Consider the following 18,911-nt stretch of genomic DNA (forward strand, 5'->3'; position numbering starts at 1 on the left):
ATCACATGGTAACATTCTCTTTGGGATTTCTGTTAATAGTTCATATACAAAATTATTGCTGTTTTAAAAAAGCTATGTGAAAATAGAGCTAAGGTTAAGGGTACATATGAGTAATTTGGAGTAAAAGAGATTACAGCGATGTTGTAATGATTCCCAGAAAAGCATTATACATTGAGATCCCCAGAGCCAAAGAGACCCTGTCGCCTCTGTTGGCTAGAATGTGGGAGAAGAAAGATAGCCTATCAGCTCCAAGCTCCCTCCGTGGGGAAAAGGGCATCTGGAAGGGCATAACTCTTCCAGAAAGGTCACGAGAAGGGTCATTGCCATGAGAAGCTGGGCAAAACCCTGATGGTAGGCATAGATTTCATCCAATATACATTTACTATATACATCCGAATTGGGAAGCATGGCATTGATAATATTACCAACCCCAAACATACAAAAAAGTCATGATTTTTGGGGCCCAATGTTTGCAATTATCTTAAAAATCATGAGGGTTGGTTTTTTTTAAACCAAAATAATAAATGCCGGGTTCTTTTTATTTCCCTTCTGATTTTTGAAGTCTGCTGAGGCTTCATGTTTTCACACAACCATGAGGACTAGAAACTTTTTTAAAAATGAAAACTGAGATTTTCACATGAATCACAGGATTCCATGAGCTGAGGCTTTAGGAACAGACTCATATAAGACTCACAATAAAACCAAGAGAGTTGGCAATATTGCATCAGCTGCAACCCTGTCATGCAGACCTACAGGCTCTGTTAAAGCCTATCCGGGTGAGGAACTCTCAGGATGACTGTGCAATCTACGAAGCTAATCTATGTTGAGGGGCAATGGAGTTGAGCCTTAGGTGTGATTCCAACATCATCTTAGTTCAGAGTCCATGCTCAGAAGATTTAATCATGAGGAGGAAATCTTCCTGCTAGTTCCATTTACATTTATCCCTTCCAGCTGCCAACTCTACTAGCTGTAAGGTCTCGACAGAAAAGGATTTTTCCTGTTGCTTTTCTCCCTGCTTTTTCCATCAGCCATACTCATTGTCCTATACCTGAATCACTTCTTTCATTGCTTCCCTCTAACGTACAGGAGGTTAGAGACCAGATAAAAGGGGTGCTGAAGCTGGAGACATAAGCCTGCTCTCTCCATGCTTCAGGAGGCAAAATTAAGTTGGAAAGGAAGCAGATGGATTGGTGTCTTGAATCCTTTTGACTCCTTCCTTCTGCTAGGTGGAGCCATAACACTATCTGTAACTGCTGTTCTTAGGTAGGATGCGAGAAGAGGGATGCCTGGCAAATACATAAATATCAAAGACATAAATATCAATGTAATTTATCTTGATTAGTAGCCTACCCCTAGTTACTTCAGTTAATTATCAAATATTAAAGAGCTTCTTCTGATTCTCCACAGCATATTCAGCACAATAGTTTTTCTTTTTCAGAACCTTAAAAGAATTCTTTGTTTGTGCAACACTAAGGCTGTTTTTGTGACAGACTCACAGCTGAACTGCCTTTTCATTCATTAGTTCCAGAACTAAAATAGATTGCATATGTCAAAAGAACCCACCTGCCAAGCTTTCACTTTCTAGGTTTCTCATTTGGATAAAGCTGAGACAGTATGTGTTGGTGCCTTGGCCCTGAAAAGGCCAACTACTCATCTAAATGTCACAAAGGCCAGCAAGAGCTTCTGGACCAGCTTCCAGGCTCTCCCTTTTTTTGTTTGGAAACTTGAGGACAGACAGAGATGGCTCTCAAGTATGGTTTTTCACTGAGGAGGCAAAACCAATGAAGGGCAGATGTCTTCCATAGAATAAAATGAAACACGAGACTATAAATCAATAATGAGTAAAGGAGAAACTTGCACCAGTAATGCAGCTAGTACCATGAGAGTGCCTTCTGTTTTGTTAAGATCTTAACTGGGGAAAAAGAAAAAGAAAAGAAAAAGAATGGGCTAAGAACAGAAGAGAAACAATCAGAGATAAAAATAAAAAGCTTTATAATATAAGCATTGTCTCCGTTTTCTTTTAAATACATCAATTTGCTAAATAAATCAATGAAACAAGGTAGTCCCCCTTCAATATTTTTTCATAATTAATGTCAAGAGTATGGTTATGCCACAAAATATTTAAAGTAAATTAAGGAAATACATTGTTACTGTTCAGAGAGTACATCTACAAAAAATAAAGATTGTTCTGTTTGAAGGATATGGATATGACAAACATCTGTAAGTCTGCACACTCTTTTAGATAAGAATTCTATTGAGATAATGGTTACTGTTTTGTTTCTAAAAGATCTTTTGATGTAAAGAGCAAGCACTCACCATTCGACACTGGCTACATATATGCTTGTATTATATGGGAAGATATCAGGACCACCAGAGGGCACTCTCGCAATTTATAATTTGAATTTTTTGCTGTCTAGGTTTTTCATTTTTAATTAAAAGAAAAGCTGAACAATTTGCAGAATGAAGAGATCTTACTTGACATATAAAGACAAAAAACCTTCCCCATAAATTAAAAGAAAACTAAAATTGCTTGCAATATTTTCAAATTATGCCCTCTTTTGTTCAAAATACATAATTTACCAACTGACTGAAGTTTATTGCAGAACAAATATCTTATAGGAAAAGTTTCCCTAAAGATGAAGCACACTATTAAATTACAAATTCAAAACTGCTAATTGTTACTGCATTGTTATTGACATCTATCAATTATAATATTTTATCTTCATTACTTTAATTATTCAATGAGGATTAAAGCTACCCAAGATCCATGGAGGATTTTCAGTAGATAGGAGGTATATGGACAGAAGCTATTATTCTGTGTTTCCCAGATGTGACCGCAAACATTTCAGCTGAATCCAAATACAACAGAAAGCATGGAATCACTTTTATATTTTTAAAATTATGAAGATGTTCGATTCGTGTTTTATAATGGGACTTGTGTCTCCCTCTTTTGCAGTATTTATATTCAGCAGCACTCCAATGGCCCAATTTTGCTCCAATCTCCTCTTCTCCCATTTCCTTTCTATTCCCACCATTACCCGCCATAATCACCTTTTGCCAGGTTGGGAGGGTAGTCAGGTACTGGAGGCTCTTTGCAGCTAATATTTGTGTCATTTGTTTGCTAGCCATTGGAGGTGGTATTGATATATGGGGCATTCGGTATTCTCCTGAAGATGCCGAATGTTGCCTCCTTCTCTGAGACTTACTATAGCTGTTGAGGAGGAGCCAAAGTACACATTCTATCACTTGAACTGTGTGTTCTATTCATTATGCTATATTAATAGTAAGTATCTGAAAGTCACATCTATGTTCTGCTTTAAAAAGAAAAGAGAAAGAATACTTTCATTTGGTCAATTCACTTATGTTTGAGGAAAGCAAGATAAAAGGTTTAATCTGAACTGGTTTTAGTTACACTTGTTACATAAAGAGGTTTCAATTAAAAATGAGATTTTTAAAACACTATATTTAAAATACTGCATAGTCATGACAAGAAGTTCACTTGGTTGCTTTGATATATGTGTAAGTAAAGTAGCAGGGACACATTGGGATTCCCAGTAAATCCACACTTACAACCCAAATTCCCTATTTTTTATTATGGCTACAAGTTACTGCATGCCTATAAGTCTTACGTCTATTTCCTTTGAGACAAGGGTGCATTGGTAGCTTGTTAATTATAAAATGAGCTCATAGCTGTTACACAGTACTCTGCAAATCTGCTAGTGTGTTTTATAACCACTGAATACATAAGAACTATTTAAACCCAGCAATGTTCCCTTTTAAATAAGCCACCAATCACCTGGGATAATGGTTACATATGGTAAAATTCATAGATCATATTCATGAAAACAAACAGATCTTCCTGGTATTCCTCCTTTTTTCTTACTGAAACTCTTTCTTTTCTTTTTCTTTTCTTTTTTTTTTTTTTTTGGTATTTTAAGCAATAGGGTAGAAACATGGCTGTGTCTATGTACACTCCCGTGCCCCCACCCCAAAATCTGCACTGCATCAATGCATGTAAAGAAAAGGAATTAAAATGAATTCTGAAAAACTGAGTTCTCAGTAGTTTAATTCATGTATATCCAAAAAATGTTGGCAAATAGTAAAAGCATAGTCAACAGAGTGTAATTTCCTAATAATATGTGGCAAAATAATGTAAACATGGGCTGAAACAATCTCATGTTTTGCTTTAGTTTGTCATTCAAAACATTTAACTCGAAATCTCTCATACTATCTCATGCATCTTGTCTACTTAGAATACAGAAAATATTAGAGAAATGCTAATAGTTCAAGGCATGAAACAGTTAACAGTAGTGTACATGCCAAGGTTTTAATAAGGCTTAACAATGAAAAGCTTCAGTCCTCTACTTTCACTAGATTTTGTTGTTGTGGTTTTCCCTTGCTTAGGGCAATCCATCTGTTAATGTTGACTTGCAATACAGCTAAGCTCATGCACACATAAAAAGCCCAGAATAGCTAACCTAAGCAAGAGTGAGCTCAAACAGAGAGAGAGAGAGAGAACGAACAATTTCTCTAACACTATCTATCTTAGGCTAAGTTGAATTGTGGGTTTTTTTGTTTTGTTTTTTGATTTGCTTTCTTTGGGAAAAATTTCCCAAATGCTAATTAAAGGAAACCAATACAATCACTATAGTTTGTGATAACAGATTTAATTATTTATCCTCTGATTAAGCTTCAGCAGCTCTTTTACATATCATAATTCATTCTGATTTTTTTAAAGTCTAATTTTTTTTAAAAGAACCACAAGGGCAATGATAAAGATTAGTAAATATTCATTGTTAAAAATGGCTCTGCATTGTGACCCATGCCGGTATTCTCACTGGGCCAAACTGGCCTTGTTTTCAATAAAACCAGAGAAGAATCCTTTCCCTTGAGCCCTGTTAGGCTGAGGCTGCAGTTGGAACTGTCATCTTCACACAAAAGCAAAGGGGTTGGGTTTTACAAACGCAAAGCCTAATTGGAAGATCTTCATGGCTGAACCCTTGACATTTATTTAAGCCTCATCAACAAAACAGGAAATAACTGTACTAATTAGCAGACCAGCATACAAACTACTATTTCTTGGGGTAAAATGCAGATTCACATTCTGTTGTACAAAATCTCCTGGTAATGAAACAGTCATTAAACTGATCCCTAGAATCAAGAGAACTTCAGCATCATACACTATTTTATAAAGTATTTTTTTTAAATTATCAACAATATTTTTGAATTAATTTCAAATGACTAATTTGACATTTATGGTTTGCTGGAAAGCAGCAGTGGGGAAATAAAAACTCCCATCAATAGGCCTGACATGAAACAGAAAGTGTAACATTAAATTCTTTATGTTGCAGTACTTTAAAACGACTTACTGTGAGATGGTTGAGGAGTGGAGGGCTGGGGGAAGCCCTCATTGTCTTGAGGTAAGAAGACTTAAAAATCTACACTGTCTGGGATTTTAGAAGTATTCTCATAGTTGATTTTTCAATGAACGACCCTTTATACATTATTTAAAATGTATATTTAAATGCATAAGCTACTTGTGACCATTAGCACTATCTTATTTTTCAGTTACTACAGTGAGATGACAGTGAGCAGCGCCATTTTAGAAACCTGGACAAAAAGATTAATCAGCAGGAAGGAAAGCTTCAGACAAAGCTCTACAATTATGAAGTGTAGCAATGAATGCAATTCACTTTTTTTTAATAATAATATTAATAATAATAAGTAATATAATTTATATAGATGCAAGCTCTCAAAGCCAGTTCAATGGATCTTGCATTATTGTTAACTGATGTTAAGAGCCTCCATGTTTAAAAACAGCACCAATTATAACATGTAGGACAGCCTGAGACTCCACATAGATAATGATGTTTTGGGACCGCAAAGCCCAGTTTGCATTTTTTGGAACTGTAGAAGACCAAACTTCTTGGTCAGTGATTACAGCTTGTTTTTTCCTGCCCATTGAGTGCATGTGATATTCAGGGTAGAGGATGGGGTGGGGACATAGGTCATGCTGCTCTCTCAGCTCGGCAAAGATATGGAGCCATTAGTAACAGAGCGTGCCTCGTAAACAAACCCTCACTTTTTAAAGCACATTAAAATTTTCCTTGCTTTATATAGGACAAAAAAAATCTCAGCTGTTCTGACCTGATACACTGTATCATTCTGAAAGAAGAGTATGCTGTTTCAAAAATAAAAAGTTGGCTAGCTGGCAGAAAAGATGTATAATACTGAGATTTACTATGATTGTATGAATGAAAAATCATATACATGTTTAAGTATTCTACAATAACACAGTCCTTCAGAAGAAACATTAATATCTAATAATAAAATTTACTTTGGTACAATTTATTGATGTTGACTCCAGTACTAAAACTAAACAATTAAAGTGGAACAGCAAACAGACCTGACCATGAAGTAAATTAATAAACTAACAGCTTTTCTGTATGTGCAGCATTTAAAAGCATCTGAATGTGCAGACACATATTTTAGCTATATTTGTATTGTACATTTGCATAGAAGTTTAAGTGAACATATAAACAGATTTTGGTATGTGTACTGAAAAAAACAGTGTTATGCGTCACAGATGTGGTTAAAAAAAAGTTTCTGTATATTAGAATGACAGTTACCAATTTAAAATAAATAAATATCAATCTCTGTTATAAATACTACATTTTTAAAATTCTAAATGTATCTGCATATCTTCTGTCTCAACAGTCAAGTCAGGAAATTTAAACTATACAAGGTTCTTGAACGAAAGGACACACTGTGTTAGTCTATGTGAAAATACACTGACAGCACACACTTGCAGACTTTGGTATTACTGTATTTAAAAAGAAACCTGAAAAACACGTTACAGAAGAAAATCCACTTACATAATTAAAATACATCTGCCTACATTATTTATACCACTGGAACCAATGGCCTCAGTATTACCATACATTTTCTAAAATTCCACTGAGCAAGTCATTAATCTACCCTAATTGTATATTAGTTTCCACAAACACTTTCCATTTTATCATTCAAAACACCTGAATACATGGGCTTACAAAATTAGAATTTTATCATAACATCATTATTATTATATATAAAGCAAAACAGTGTCAATAATCAGGTAAATTCAACTGTTAATTCGAAGAGGTACTCATTTGACCTACAGGACACACTTCTTATTGAAGGAAGAAACATGTGTGGTATCAAAAGCAGGAGTTTATATATATTATTAAAATATATATATTCTTATTCAAAAGAGATCACAAAACCCCCAAACTGTTTATTATTCTATACAGAATAAAGCAATAATTCAAACAGAATTTGAGCATTCGGGAATTAGTACTGGGCTAAAACTGAGATATTACACCTGTTACAGAGAACCAGACCTACTAAAGGAACTGAGAACAGAAAGACAAGACATCTGACACACTGTTAGCTAATTGACTTAGTAGTAAATTCACTATATGATAATCAGCTTGAGCAAGGTCTGAATTAAAGGCATGCCCTCTCTCAAAATCACCTAGCTTTAGGTAAAATATTAACACACACCACTGTATTTTAGGGTTGTAAAAAGAGAGTTTATCAGTGAAAATTGGCTTGGGCATATGTGAATATACCAGAATGACTTTATTCAAAAACTAATATTCATGCTTGACCTGAAATGTATGTTTTATGCCGATGAAATTATTTCTCTAACGGGAGTCCATAAAAGATACATACTACTAAGTAAACTTTTCAATAGATCACACCTGCAGTATTCCTAACATTTATCTGTTTTGTACTCTTTCTTATATACTTTTAAACAGTATTTACAAAAAAATTTTAAATATTTGTTTGAAAATATAGTCCTACTTCTAAGAATAAATTGTGATTTCTTTTCCTAGAGATGTAGCTGGCAACCTCATCTCCCTGCTGAATTTCCTGTTTTTTTCCCTCCAGGAGGATGATATATGATAAGCCATTCTCTCAACTCTCAAAACAGCATATTATGCAAGCAGTATTATTGTGAATACTACTTATCATATTTCCTGAATACAGATGGTAATAAAGGTATTTAGCATAATATTTTAACACATCACTGTAACAGGAAAACAGTTTCCCCCCATTTTTTAGGAAAGTGATAGTACAGGTTTCAGGTGACTTACCTGGGCAAGTCTTCGTTTTTCTGAATTTCCTCTTTTCTGATTGTGTAATGTGTACACTGGTGCACACTGTAGTACACCAGAGCTACAAGTTCCATATTCTTCATCACTCTCCTACACAACAGAATAGATTTGAAATCTCACGTTTACAATATTTATTTACATATCCTATGTATACATAGAGTACTAAAAATAATTTTGTTAATACAGATCATTTGTTACTAAACATTTGGCACAAGATCATATCTATTAACAAAATGAAATACAGCATTGCAAAAAGTTAATAGTTATCAAATGCATCTTTCACAGAGTGAAGTTTTCCAATGAAGCTTTTAGAATGTATATAAAACAATTTAAATCCATTAATGCTTATGAAACATTTTTTTAAACTTTATATTTGAGAAAAGTATAAAACAACATTGACGTTAGTTCCCCCTTCTCACAAGGAAAATCATAAGTGAAGAAATAAACTCATTAGGAAAACTGTCCTTAAATGCCTAAACCAAGCTTCATTCTGATATTTCTATGTTACTTTTCAAAGTTGAAATGTTTCTCTATTTTAAAACATTAACATCGTGCTCAGATTTTATGAATCCAAAACAGACATCTACACCTTCTGAATTACATTGTATTGCAAGACTATCCTGTCTTAAATTCTCAGCTTGAAGCAAAGGCTTCAATTGTGATATCAAAGCAATCAGTTTTATGAAAACATACATCCTGTTAACGTATCTTTGAAGATCTCTGTTGTTCTATGATAAAATATGCAAACAATAAAGAGATTATTCAGTGGATGCATAGAATGACAGATAGTTGCCAGAGGGCTCGTTATGAAAAATGTATTGTTGAACAAAGGGCTAAGCATATTTCAAAAGTCATTAAAAACACAAATCTCATGTGATTTGTAAAGTATAAGCTTCGAACTGATACAAGAAGCAAGGAAAGAAAGTAAAATTGTATTACATACCTTGTGTTTTAACTTACTCCTCACTTCTTTTATTCCCTGCTTTGCATGACTTTTTGCCTAGAAAATTAAAACAAAAGGACTTAACCGTGGTGCAAGAGATAGGCTTTGTTCAAAGAATATTCTTCATAAGGCCTACTTAATGAGAAATACTTTTTTTAATTTTATGTGATATAAGGATAATAATCTCTATTGCTAATTTCACCCGGGCTGTATCAATTAGCTATACTATGCTAATAGCAGTCAGTTAGTAAGAGTTGTGCATACATGCCAATGTTGTGAAAACACACTAATTTAGCAAATGTATCCTCACTCATTGCTAAAAATGAACCATCCTACTGGTCTGTAGTGTCCATCCCTTTATTTGAGATGGTCCTTTAAATTTGTAGTAGTATTTTAATAGCAACTCGAGTTGGAAAACTGTTAAGATTTTCAAGCTCACTGCTATAGTGTTCCAGTCTGGTAACTTGCAAGGCAACATCAATCTTAAAAGAAATGAAGTGGTTTTATATGCAGATGGAGAATTTCTCCAGCGTTGCTGAACAGCATAGTGCTGATAGTTAGGGGGAAAACTGTGTGCATTAAAATTGGCAGCCAAGTTCCATGATTGCTCATGACAATAATTGACACAGAAAATGGACCCAAGGGCATCCCTCTATTTAGAGTTGAATTACCATTCTAGATGACAAGTAATTATATTCTAAATTTTCTACAATTTTATTTTTGCTAGAAAAAATGCTAACCTGGTCTTAAGAGAAATAGGAAAGTTTTCCTTCCATGAACCCAGTTAGATTCAAGTTAACTTTTAGAACCAATTTTCTAAAGTAGCCTTGAAAATTATGCCTATGACTTTTCACATTTAAGGGCCACATATGAAAAACTTCAGACTCTACACATGAAAATCAGTGATACACACATCTTAATCACTGATTTTTCACCCAGGGAGAAGTAGTTTGTGGGGAGAGTTCTGAGTGTTTCCAAATACAGATGCCCCCTGGCCTACGCAATTGTTCCATTCTGGAAAGCCTTGCATAACTTGAATTTTGCATAAATTGGAAACGCATACCCGTATGTTACGCAATAATTTCCGCACTTGAAAATCCTATTTCTGGCTTATGGAACTTTTTCTGTGTGAATTTGCGTAAGTCGTATCTTGCCTAACCTGGGGAGTGACTGTACAACAGCTTGGGGTAGTTTTGAAGGTCAGGTTAGGGAACTTTTGAAAATGTGACCCTTAAATCATAAGCTCAGTAGCTCAATAACAAAGCAACAGGGTGCCATGTAGTAGATGCATGCATGAATGGAAGGGGAAAGGGCAATACATAGGCCTGCTCCTGCACCTTAATCTATGCCTGAACATGCACAGATTCCCACGGAAATGAATAAGGCTTCTTGCACACAAGGAGTCTGCTGATACACAAAGTTATAGGATCAGGGACATAATGGGCAAAACGGGTAGCTGGGAGGAAATCATGAAACCCTATCTAAGCTCATGAAAAACAGAGGAAGAGAATAATTTCCTGCTAGCCTGTTAATGAACCATTTTTAAATTATAAATGAGTGTGTGGATATACAGTACCTTTAATTTATTTACCTGTTTCTTTCCTCACTATTTTTGTGAGAGTTTGAATTGATGTATACTTAAAAATTCTCTTTTAAAGTTTTATTTAAAATCTATTAGCATCACACACTAGCACTGATTTATTCAGAACTACTTACTATGCGTCAATCTAAAGAGCCCTCGGAAAAGCCAAAAGAAAGGCAGAGAAGATTCTTCCCCTGTGTGCTCTGAACCCAAACTTAAAATACTTATCGTGTCATTTCTTACGAGCTACCACATTGTTTCTATACTCTGGATAATATAATGTAATTCACATTCTTTATGATCTAGGGATATTTAAAGATAATTTAAAAACTGGACTGCTTGTCAAACTGAAGACATAAAACTAGTTAAACAGCGTGTGGCAAGCTGGGGTGTAAATCTTCACTGCACTAGCCTGTTGCGCACTGCCAGTGTGGATCGTGCTACCACACACTAAAAGTTCCCTAGAACACTTTGATCCTATTCCTGTTTCAAAGTTGGCTAGATTAAAATGCATCAGGTAACTTTTACTGTAGCATGGTTCATGTAGACAGTTAGCATGTGACATGCTACAGTGGTATAGATTTATACCCCAGCTTCATCTAGAGAAGCTGTAAATCAAGGGCCAAGAGTGTAAGTCCATAACTTTTTGAATTAGTGCTATTTTATTAACACCATAACAATAAGTTTAAAAGATGCTCACACCCAAATAATAGCTTGCTTATGGTGGAAGTTTTAGACTGAAATTGTTCCTTGCACACAATATAAATGCTTCCCAACTGACTTTGGATAGGGTACCACTGGTGTCAAAGTGGAGTCCTTGGGGACTTATTGTTATTTACACAAAGATTCCTTTACAGCACCTAGAACTATAAACAACATTTATACTGACTTTTAATTTACACTGCTAGGGAGGAGTAAAGGGGCCTTAGTGTAAATGAGATTTAGTATTTTCAGAGTCCATATTTTAAGATCATCAGTTAAGCAGAGGTTTTCAGCTGTATTTCAAATATGTAATAGGTATTCAAATAAGCATCTACTGTATATTTTGAATGAAGCCAATAATAGCATACTGAACCACTTATAATAGTAACATGGAGTGGTTATTGTTTCCTCACAAGATAGGAATGAAAGATGAAAACAACTTCTTAGGCTGTAATGTTTTTCTGTAATACATATTGGAACTATTTCGCCTTTTCTGTTTCTGACAATAACTGGAGAGTGTAGGTGGTTTCTGTAATTTTTTATGCACAGATTGTGTTGATCTTACAAATTTGTATGCTGTCTTCACAGCAGGGCTGGCTTTGGTCATGGCTGTGTTGATTAGTGCACCTCCTTTCTGAAACATACAAAAGCATATTTTAATAACCCTTATAACACAGGTTAAAAGTTAACACAATAGCAAGAAAAATAAATGACAGGCTGACATAAAATAAAGTAGGAAAATAGTAGCCTTCTTTTTAAATTAGGAAAAATTTCTACAGCTGTATTCTATCTACAACCTACTGTTTACATCTACAAAAGAGTTACAGTATGTCATTATCATGGCTGACACATATTTATCAATGCATTCTAACATAATGACGTATTCTCATACCCATGCATGAACTGTTACCACACTACATGTAATATTGGAAGCTTTCCTTGGCTAATTAATGTATATATTGTATCATTAAAAAAACCCTATTTCTATCACATTGAGGTAATCATGTTTTATTTCATCACAAGAGTTTTGTCTAAAGTACTCTATTTTACTAATCCTGCCTATTAACAATGTTGTGAAACAAAGGTTCTCTTTTAGTCAGACTATGTAAAAACATTAATATTAACCAAACTGCTGTTTACTAGAAGTGATAAAATTCCTATCAAATCCTAATGCCACATCTAACTCACAGTTATGGAATGTAACACAATACAGCACACAGAAAAATCCTTGGCTAGATGAACATTTAGCATTTATTTTGTGCATGAGACATTTTTTCATTTTTAAACTAATATAAAAATACTGTCGAGACAAAGACACTAGTTTAAGACAAAAAATATTTAGGTAAAAATAACTTTCTTACTCTGTTACATTAATACAAGGAACACTACACAAATTTAGAGAATGCGGCTAATTGACCATATAAAGTCAAATATCCTTTTAAAGCTTGATGTTCAGTATGCTGACTTTTCCAAAGATAAATAAAAAAGTCAAATAAAAATAAAATTATTATACCTTTACTGTATGCACCCACTGCTGGTAAGATTTTGAATTTCCTGAGATGTGAAGAATAAAATAAAGAAGATGTGTAAAATAAAATAAAATGATCAGAAACACATTCAACACATTTTTTGGTGTTCCTGCCCTCTCCACAATACACTTCGTATTAAAACAACAAAACCCCCATAGATTGTTAAACATGAGTTTGAGTCTTCCAATACTGTGAAGGAGGGAAATCCATGTATACAAAAAGCAAAACTGGGGTTCCCCTATTATAAACCCCTCATTTTCTTTCCAACAGTGCTTTTTTTTCACCATATCCAATTGTTTTCTCTGAAGAAAACTGCTAACTCTGATTCAAGTATGAAGAGAAATTAAAGTCGCAATCAAATATTCAGACTCACTAAAAATAAAAGAAAAAAATAATAAAAGTCTGAAGAAGGTGTGTGTATATATTGTGCTAAGAATATATCTTGTATTGGATATGGTGATTTCCCTCTTTTTACCCAGAATTGGGTTCCTTCCCCTATTCTTCTGGGCAAAAAGAAAAACTTGCAGTGAGAAAATGAATTGCACTGCAGACACTACCATCTTAACATCACAGGTAAACGGACTAGCAACAGGAATAAAGACCTTAATATCGCTTCACATCTCCCTTGTAGGTAGGGTGACCAGGCAGCAACAGTGAAAAACTGGGACGCGGGTGGGAGGTAAAAGGAGCCTATATAAGAAAAAGATCCAAAAATCGGGACTTTCCCTATAAAATTGGGACATCTGGTCACCCTACTTGTAGGGAAACCCACTGTAAATTATGTGTTCTTTCGTTCACAGTGTAGAAGGCAAGTGGATGAGTAAGACAACTATCAACATAGATAAGATCATTGTGTGCTATCATATTATTAAATTGGCCACAAAAGATATGCTAAAATTTGATAAGGTGGTTGATGTAGATAAGGTGGGGGGAGGGATAGCTCAGTGGTTTGAGCATTGGCCTGCTAAACCCAGGGTTGTGAGTTCAATCCTTGAGGGGGGCACTTAGGGATCTGAGGCAAAAATCAGTACTTGGTCTTGCTAGTGAAAGCAGAGGGCTGGACTCAATGACCTTTCAAGGTCCCTTCCAGTTCTAGGAGATGGTTATATCTCTTATTATTAACTGAAACAACAGCTTCAGAAGACACTTTAACTGAACATGCGAGACTGATTTCCTTACCTTTGAGAAATGTTAAAAGTAGCTTAATCACTTGAATTTGCTGATATTGTGAAGTGCAATGATAGTTACCATGAATTAATACTTCCAAGCAAAATATTTGAGATCACAAAAATCATGTTGCTCAAAGAGAGAATTTATCAACTTTGCAAAGAACACACTGATATCCTTTGACAAAACATCAGCTTTTTCACAGAAGATTTCAAAAGTTTAAGCTTTAAAATAAATCTTATAACTAGAACCTGGATTGGCTGGTGGAAAGCCAAAACACCAACAACCTAGCTCTCGGAGAACATGTCTGAGGACTAACTGGATAATTGTAAAAGGTAATACAGCAATTTCTGAGGGAAACAAGTTAACTTGTTTGGACTTATAGAAATGCTTTCATTTCAATGTTCCATACCATCATGCTAAATTCCTTGCAAGCAATTCTGCAATACCCAAATTCTCAGAAATGGTGCAGTGAGTGAAAGGGATGCCACGCTGGAAAAGAAAGCTTACTAGCATTAACTATACACTTATCCACAGCACAAGTGCCTTAACCAATATGCTACATTCACAAAGACTGAACAGTTGTCTTTTTAAGATTGACTGGGCTCACTAGTGTTACTGGAGGACACATAGTATACACACAAAAACTATTTCCTCATCATAAAGTAGAATGTAGTAGCCACTACTCATTCACTAATATAATGAATTTGCTAATGTAACAATTTAGCGCTTGTGTTCATGGCAAACTTAACCACATAATCCTTTCAGGCTTAAACAAAAATCCACTGAAATAATGGACCACCATTGGCTCTTGCTTAAGAAAGAAATTCCCACACTTGAAGTATGTTTATCAGGGTCCCTCTGAATTCCATTTGTTACCAAAGATTACAGTAGATGAGATTTTGTAATTTAATAAGAAATTTATTAGACCAGTACACTGGTGGGGAGGCTTGCAGATCACAAATCCTTCCAAAGTTCTACCATTTACTAGTCAATAAGTGAAGAAAAACAGACACATACTCAATCAGGGAAAATATGAAGCAAACACCATGTATGCTGAGCCAATATCTGAACTACCACAAATTTAAATAGGAAAATGTTGAATTCTTATTATAAATCTCACATTCCCAACAGAGGTTCAAAGTCTCTTGACTTCTTCACTATTAAGTAGAATCTTTTTCTACTAGTAGCTCTAAGGTTGTCACCACAACCAAAAAAAAAGTGTACTAATAAAGTATGAATGCTTCCTGATATTTTCTTCACTAAATTTGCCAATACGTTATGGTTATGAAAAAAACCCCTCTCTGGATGAGTTAAATATATCTGTAAAAATTATTACGAAGCCCCAGTCCAAGAAAAATTAGGTGATAGGTGCAAAGGTGCAGATTGGTTGCTGTTATAGAAGCAGGAAAAATTCCCAGTTACATTTCTTGCTAATACTTATTTATATATGAAGGCAATTTGCTGGGAATTACAAGACTTGTAGTTTTTATTTCTGAGCAGCCAGCTGTGATCAGGGGCCAACAAGTTTAAATAACTGTGCATAAAGTTTTAACTGAATAGCAGCAATACAACACACGCTGACACTGGGTTTTAGCCTATTTTCCAATATGACCATATTAAAGAAAGTTCTACTGATAAAATAAATTTCATATGTTTTTGGCATAAACATGAGATACTTTTTCCATCAATAAAAAATGCTTTTCCTATTGTGAAAGGGAATGCAGTGAAGAATAGTGTGAAAGTGTGTGAGAGAAAAGAGAAGAAAAAGTAGATGTCCCAAAGGGAACATAAAGATGACTAGTAATCCTAATATCCCTGCAATTGATAGGTTCTGTGAGGTAGGGTGTTGAACACCTGATTCTCAACATTATTCCCAGGTCTTTGACTGCAAAGGCATACCCTCCCCATTCCCTGTCTCCACTTTACATTTACCTTGCAAAAAAAATTGATAGAAAAAAGTATTGCAGCAGGTGGGGATCAAACTTTCCAGTACCTAACAGAATTGTTTTTTCATGTGGCACATCTAGGCCTGGTCTACACTACGCGTTTAAACCGAATTTAGCAGCGTTAAACCGAATTAACCCTGCACCCGTCCACACAACAAAGCCCTTTATATTAATATAAAGGGCTCTTTAAACCGATTTCTGTACTACTCCCCGACGAGGGGAGTAGCGCTGAAATTGGTATTGCCATGTCGGATTAGGGTTAGTGTGGCCGCAATTCGACGGTATTAGCCTCCAGGCGGTATCCCACAGTGCACCAATGTGACCGCTCTGGAAAGTAATCTGAACTCGGATGCACTGGCCAGGTAGACAGGAAAAGCCCCGCAAACTTTTGAATTTCATTTCCTGTTTGCCCCACATGGAGCTCTGATCAGCATGGATGGCGATGCAGTCCCAAATCCAAAAAGAGCTCCAGCATGGACCGTATGGGAGATACTGGATCTGATAGCTGTATGGGGAGACAAATCTGTTCTATCAGAACTCCATTACAGAAGACGAAATGACAAAGAATTTGAAAAAATCTCCAGGCTATGATAGACAGAGGCCATAGCAGGGACTCAGCACAGTGCTGCGTGACAAGTGTAACAGAAAGCCAAAGAATTAAATGGACGCTCATGGAGGGAGGGAGGGGGTACTGAGGACTCCAGCTATCCCACAGTCCCCGCAGTCTCCAAAAAGCATTTGCATTCTTGGCTGAGTTCCCAATGCCTGAAAGGTCAAAAACATTTTTCTGGGTGTTTCAGGGTGTATGTTGTCAATTTACACCCTTCTCCCTCCCCCCTGAAAGAAAAGGGAAAAAAATCGTTTCTCGCCTTTTTTCAATGTCATCCTATGTCTACTGCATGCTGCTGGTAGACGGAGTGCTGCAGCACTGAACACCAGCATCCTCTTCCCGGTGGCAGATGGTGCAAAATGACTGGTAGCCAGCGTCATCGTCAGCCCGTGAGTGCTCCTGGCTGGCCTCGGTAAAAATGGGAATGACTCCCAGTCATTCCCGGCAGACGGTACAAAAGGCTTGGTAACCATCCTCATCATATCAGCTGGAGGCTGAGCTCCATCAGCCCCCCAGCCCTTCTATGTCTAAAGATGATTCTGCACTCCCTGGACTATCATAGCAGCAGGAGGCTGCGCTCCTCTCCCCCACACCCTTTAATGTCCTACCTGGACTATCATAGCAACTGGAGGCTGCCTCCCACTCATTTTATCTCACTAAAAAGTCAGTGTTTCTTATTCCTGCATTCTTTATTACTTCATCACACAAATGGGACGACACCGCCATGGAAGCCCAGTAAGGTTGGGGGAGGAGGGAAGCAATGGGTGGGGTTGTTGCAGAGGCACCCCCTAGAATGGCATGCAGCTCATCATTTCTGTGGGATCTCTGGGGCTCTCTGGTTCTCTAGTACACTTGCCCCTACTCTAGCAGGAAGGATTGACTCTATTTTTAGACAAAACATAAAGATAGAATGACCCGGGGAGTCATTCCCATTTTTGTCCAGCCAGCCGGGAGCACCCATGACAGCAGCAGACGGTACAAAAGGATTGATAACCGTCATCACCAATTTCCAAATGCAAATGGTGCAAAATGACTGATAACCATCATCTCATCGCCAATTTACAATGGCAGATGGTGTAATAGAGATGGTAATCATCTCTGCTACCTTGCAAAGGCAAATGAATGCTGCTGTGTAGCTCTGCAGTACTGTGTCTGTCAGTAGCATCCAGTACACATACGGTGACAGTGACAAAAGGCAAAACAGGCTCCATGGCTGCCATGCTATGGCATCTGCCAGGGCAATCCAGGGAAAAAGGACGCGAAATGATTGTCTGCCGTTGCTTTCACGGAGGAAGGATTGAGTGACGACATTTACCCAGAATCACCCGTGACACTATTTTTGCACCATCATGCATTGGGATCTCAACCCAGAATTCAAATGGGCGGGGGAGACTGCGGGAACTATGGGATAGCTACGGGATAGCTACCCACAGTGCAGCGCTCCGGAAATCGATGCTAGCCTCAGTACATGGACGCACACCGCCGAATTAATGTGCTTAGTGTGGCCGCATGCACTCGACTTTATACAGTCTGTTTTACAAAACCAGTTTCTGTAAAATCGGAATAATCCCATAGTGTAGACATACCCCTAGAAGGTACAATGAGGACTCAACAACTCTGCCCCTCCAGCAGAGTTAACACAGAGTAGAAGAAGGCCACAGGGTGCACCATCAATAATCCTAGCAGCGCACTGAAAGTTACATTCACACTAATGATACTTATATTTAGCTCTGTAGGAGAATGCATGTGAGAGAAGGTGGAAACTTGTGAAAAAGTTTTAATGAGAACGTTGCATGATACCGAATACCATTTTGATATGGCAGACAATTTTGTTTATGCTTCAGACTAAAAAAGTGTATTTTCAAATTACTATATTTAAAGAAAAATCTATTTACAGATATATAACTGATTAAATGCAAGCAATGCTTCAAATCTGCAGTTAAAATGTCTACATGGTTTAGCTATGTTTGTATTTGTTGGAAAATGCAATCAAGTATTAACGAAAATGGAGAGGGTGAAAGAAAGTCCTTTCTTTAGACTCAATAGCATGAAAATCTTATCACTGTTCTTCATGATGTGTTCACCTGTCCCTTCAACAATGCATAGGTTACTTTGACTTTTAGTGACCTTTCTGAAAGCTGTCTCCACCCAGTTGTGTAGTCTTGAACCAATGGGAAAGCTGATGGGATTTAACTATGAAAAATACCACAGTTCTACCCCATTAGTGTCACAAAATGTCGCCCTCAATTCCATACTTGTTGCTCTGCCTG

General features: G+C 36.4%; 1 protein-coding gene across 3 annotated transcripts in view; it reads right to left on the minus strand.

The window, feature by feature from the left end:
* Positions 1 to 18,911, minus strand: part of DENND1B (DENN domain containing 1B) — a 275,660-nt gene that overhangs the window by 24,938 nt on the left and 231,811 nt on the right. For all 3 annotated transcript variants that reach the window (XM_030572009.1, XM_030572008.1, XM_030572010.1), the window contains 4 exons: positions 12,900 to 12,940; positions 11,952 to 12,020; positions 9,103 to 9,159; positions 8,139 to 8,249 (listed from right to left, as the gene is read on the minus strand). In XM_030572009.1, the coding sequence (XP_030427869.1) occupies positions 8,139 to 8,249; positions 9,103 to 9,159; positions 11,952 to 12,020; positions 12,900 to 12,940 (278 nt within the window). The remainder of the gene's footprint in view (positions 1 to 8,138; positions 8,250 to 9,102; positions 9,160 to 11,951; positions 12,021 to 12,899; positions 12,941 to 18,911) is intronic.

The sequence above is a fragment of the Gopherus evgoodei genome, chromosome 8 (genome assembly GCF_007399415.2).
Source record: "Gopherus evgoodei ecotype Sinaloan lineage chromosome 8, rGopEvg1_v1.p, whole genome shotgun sequence".
NCBI classification, from domain to species: Eukaryota; Metazoa; Chordata; order Testudines; family Testudinidae; genus Gopherus; species Gopherus evgoodei.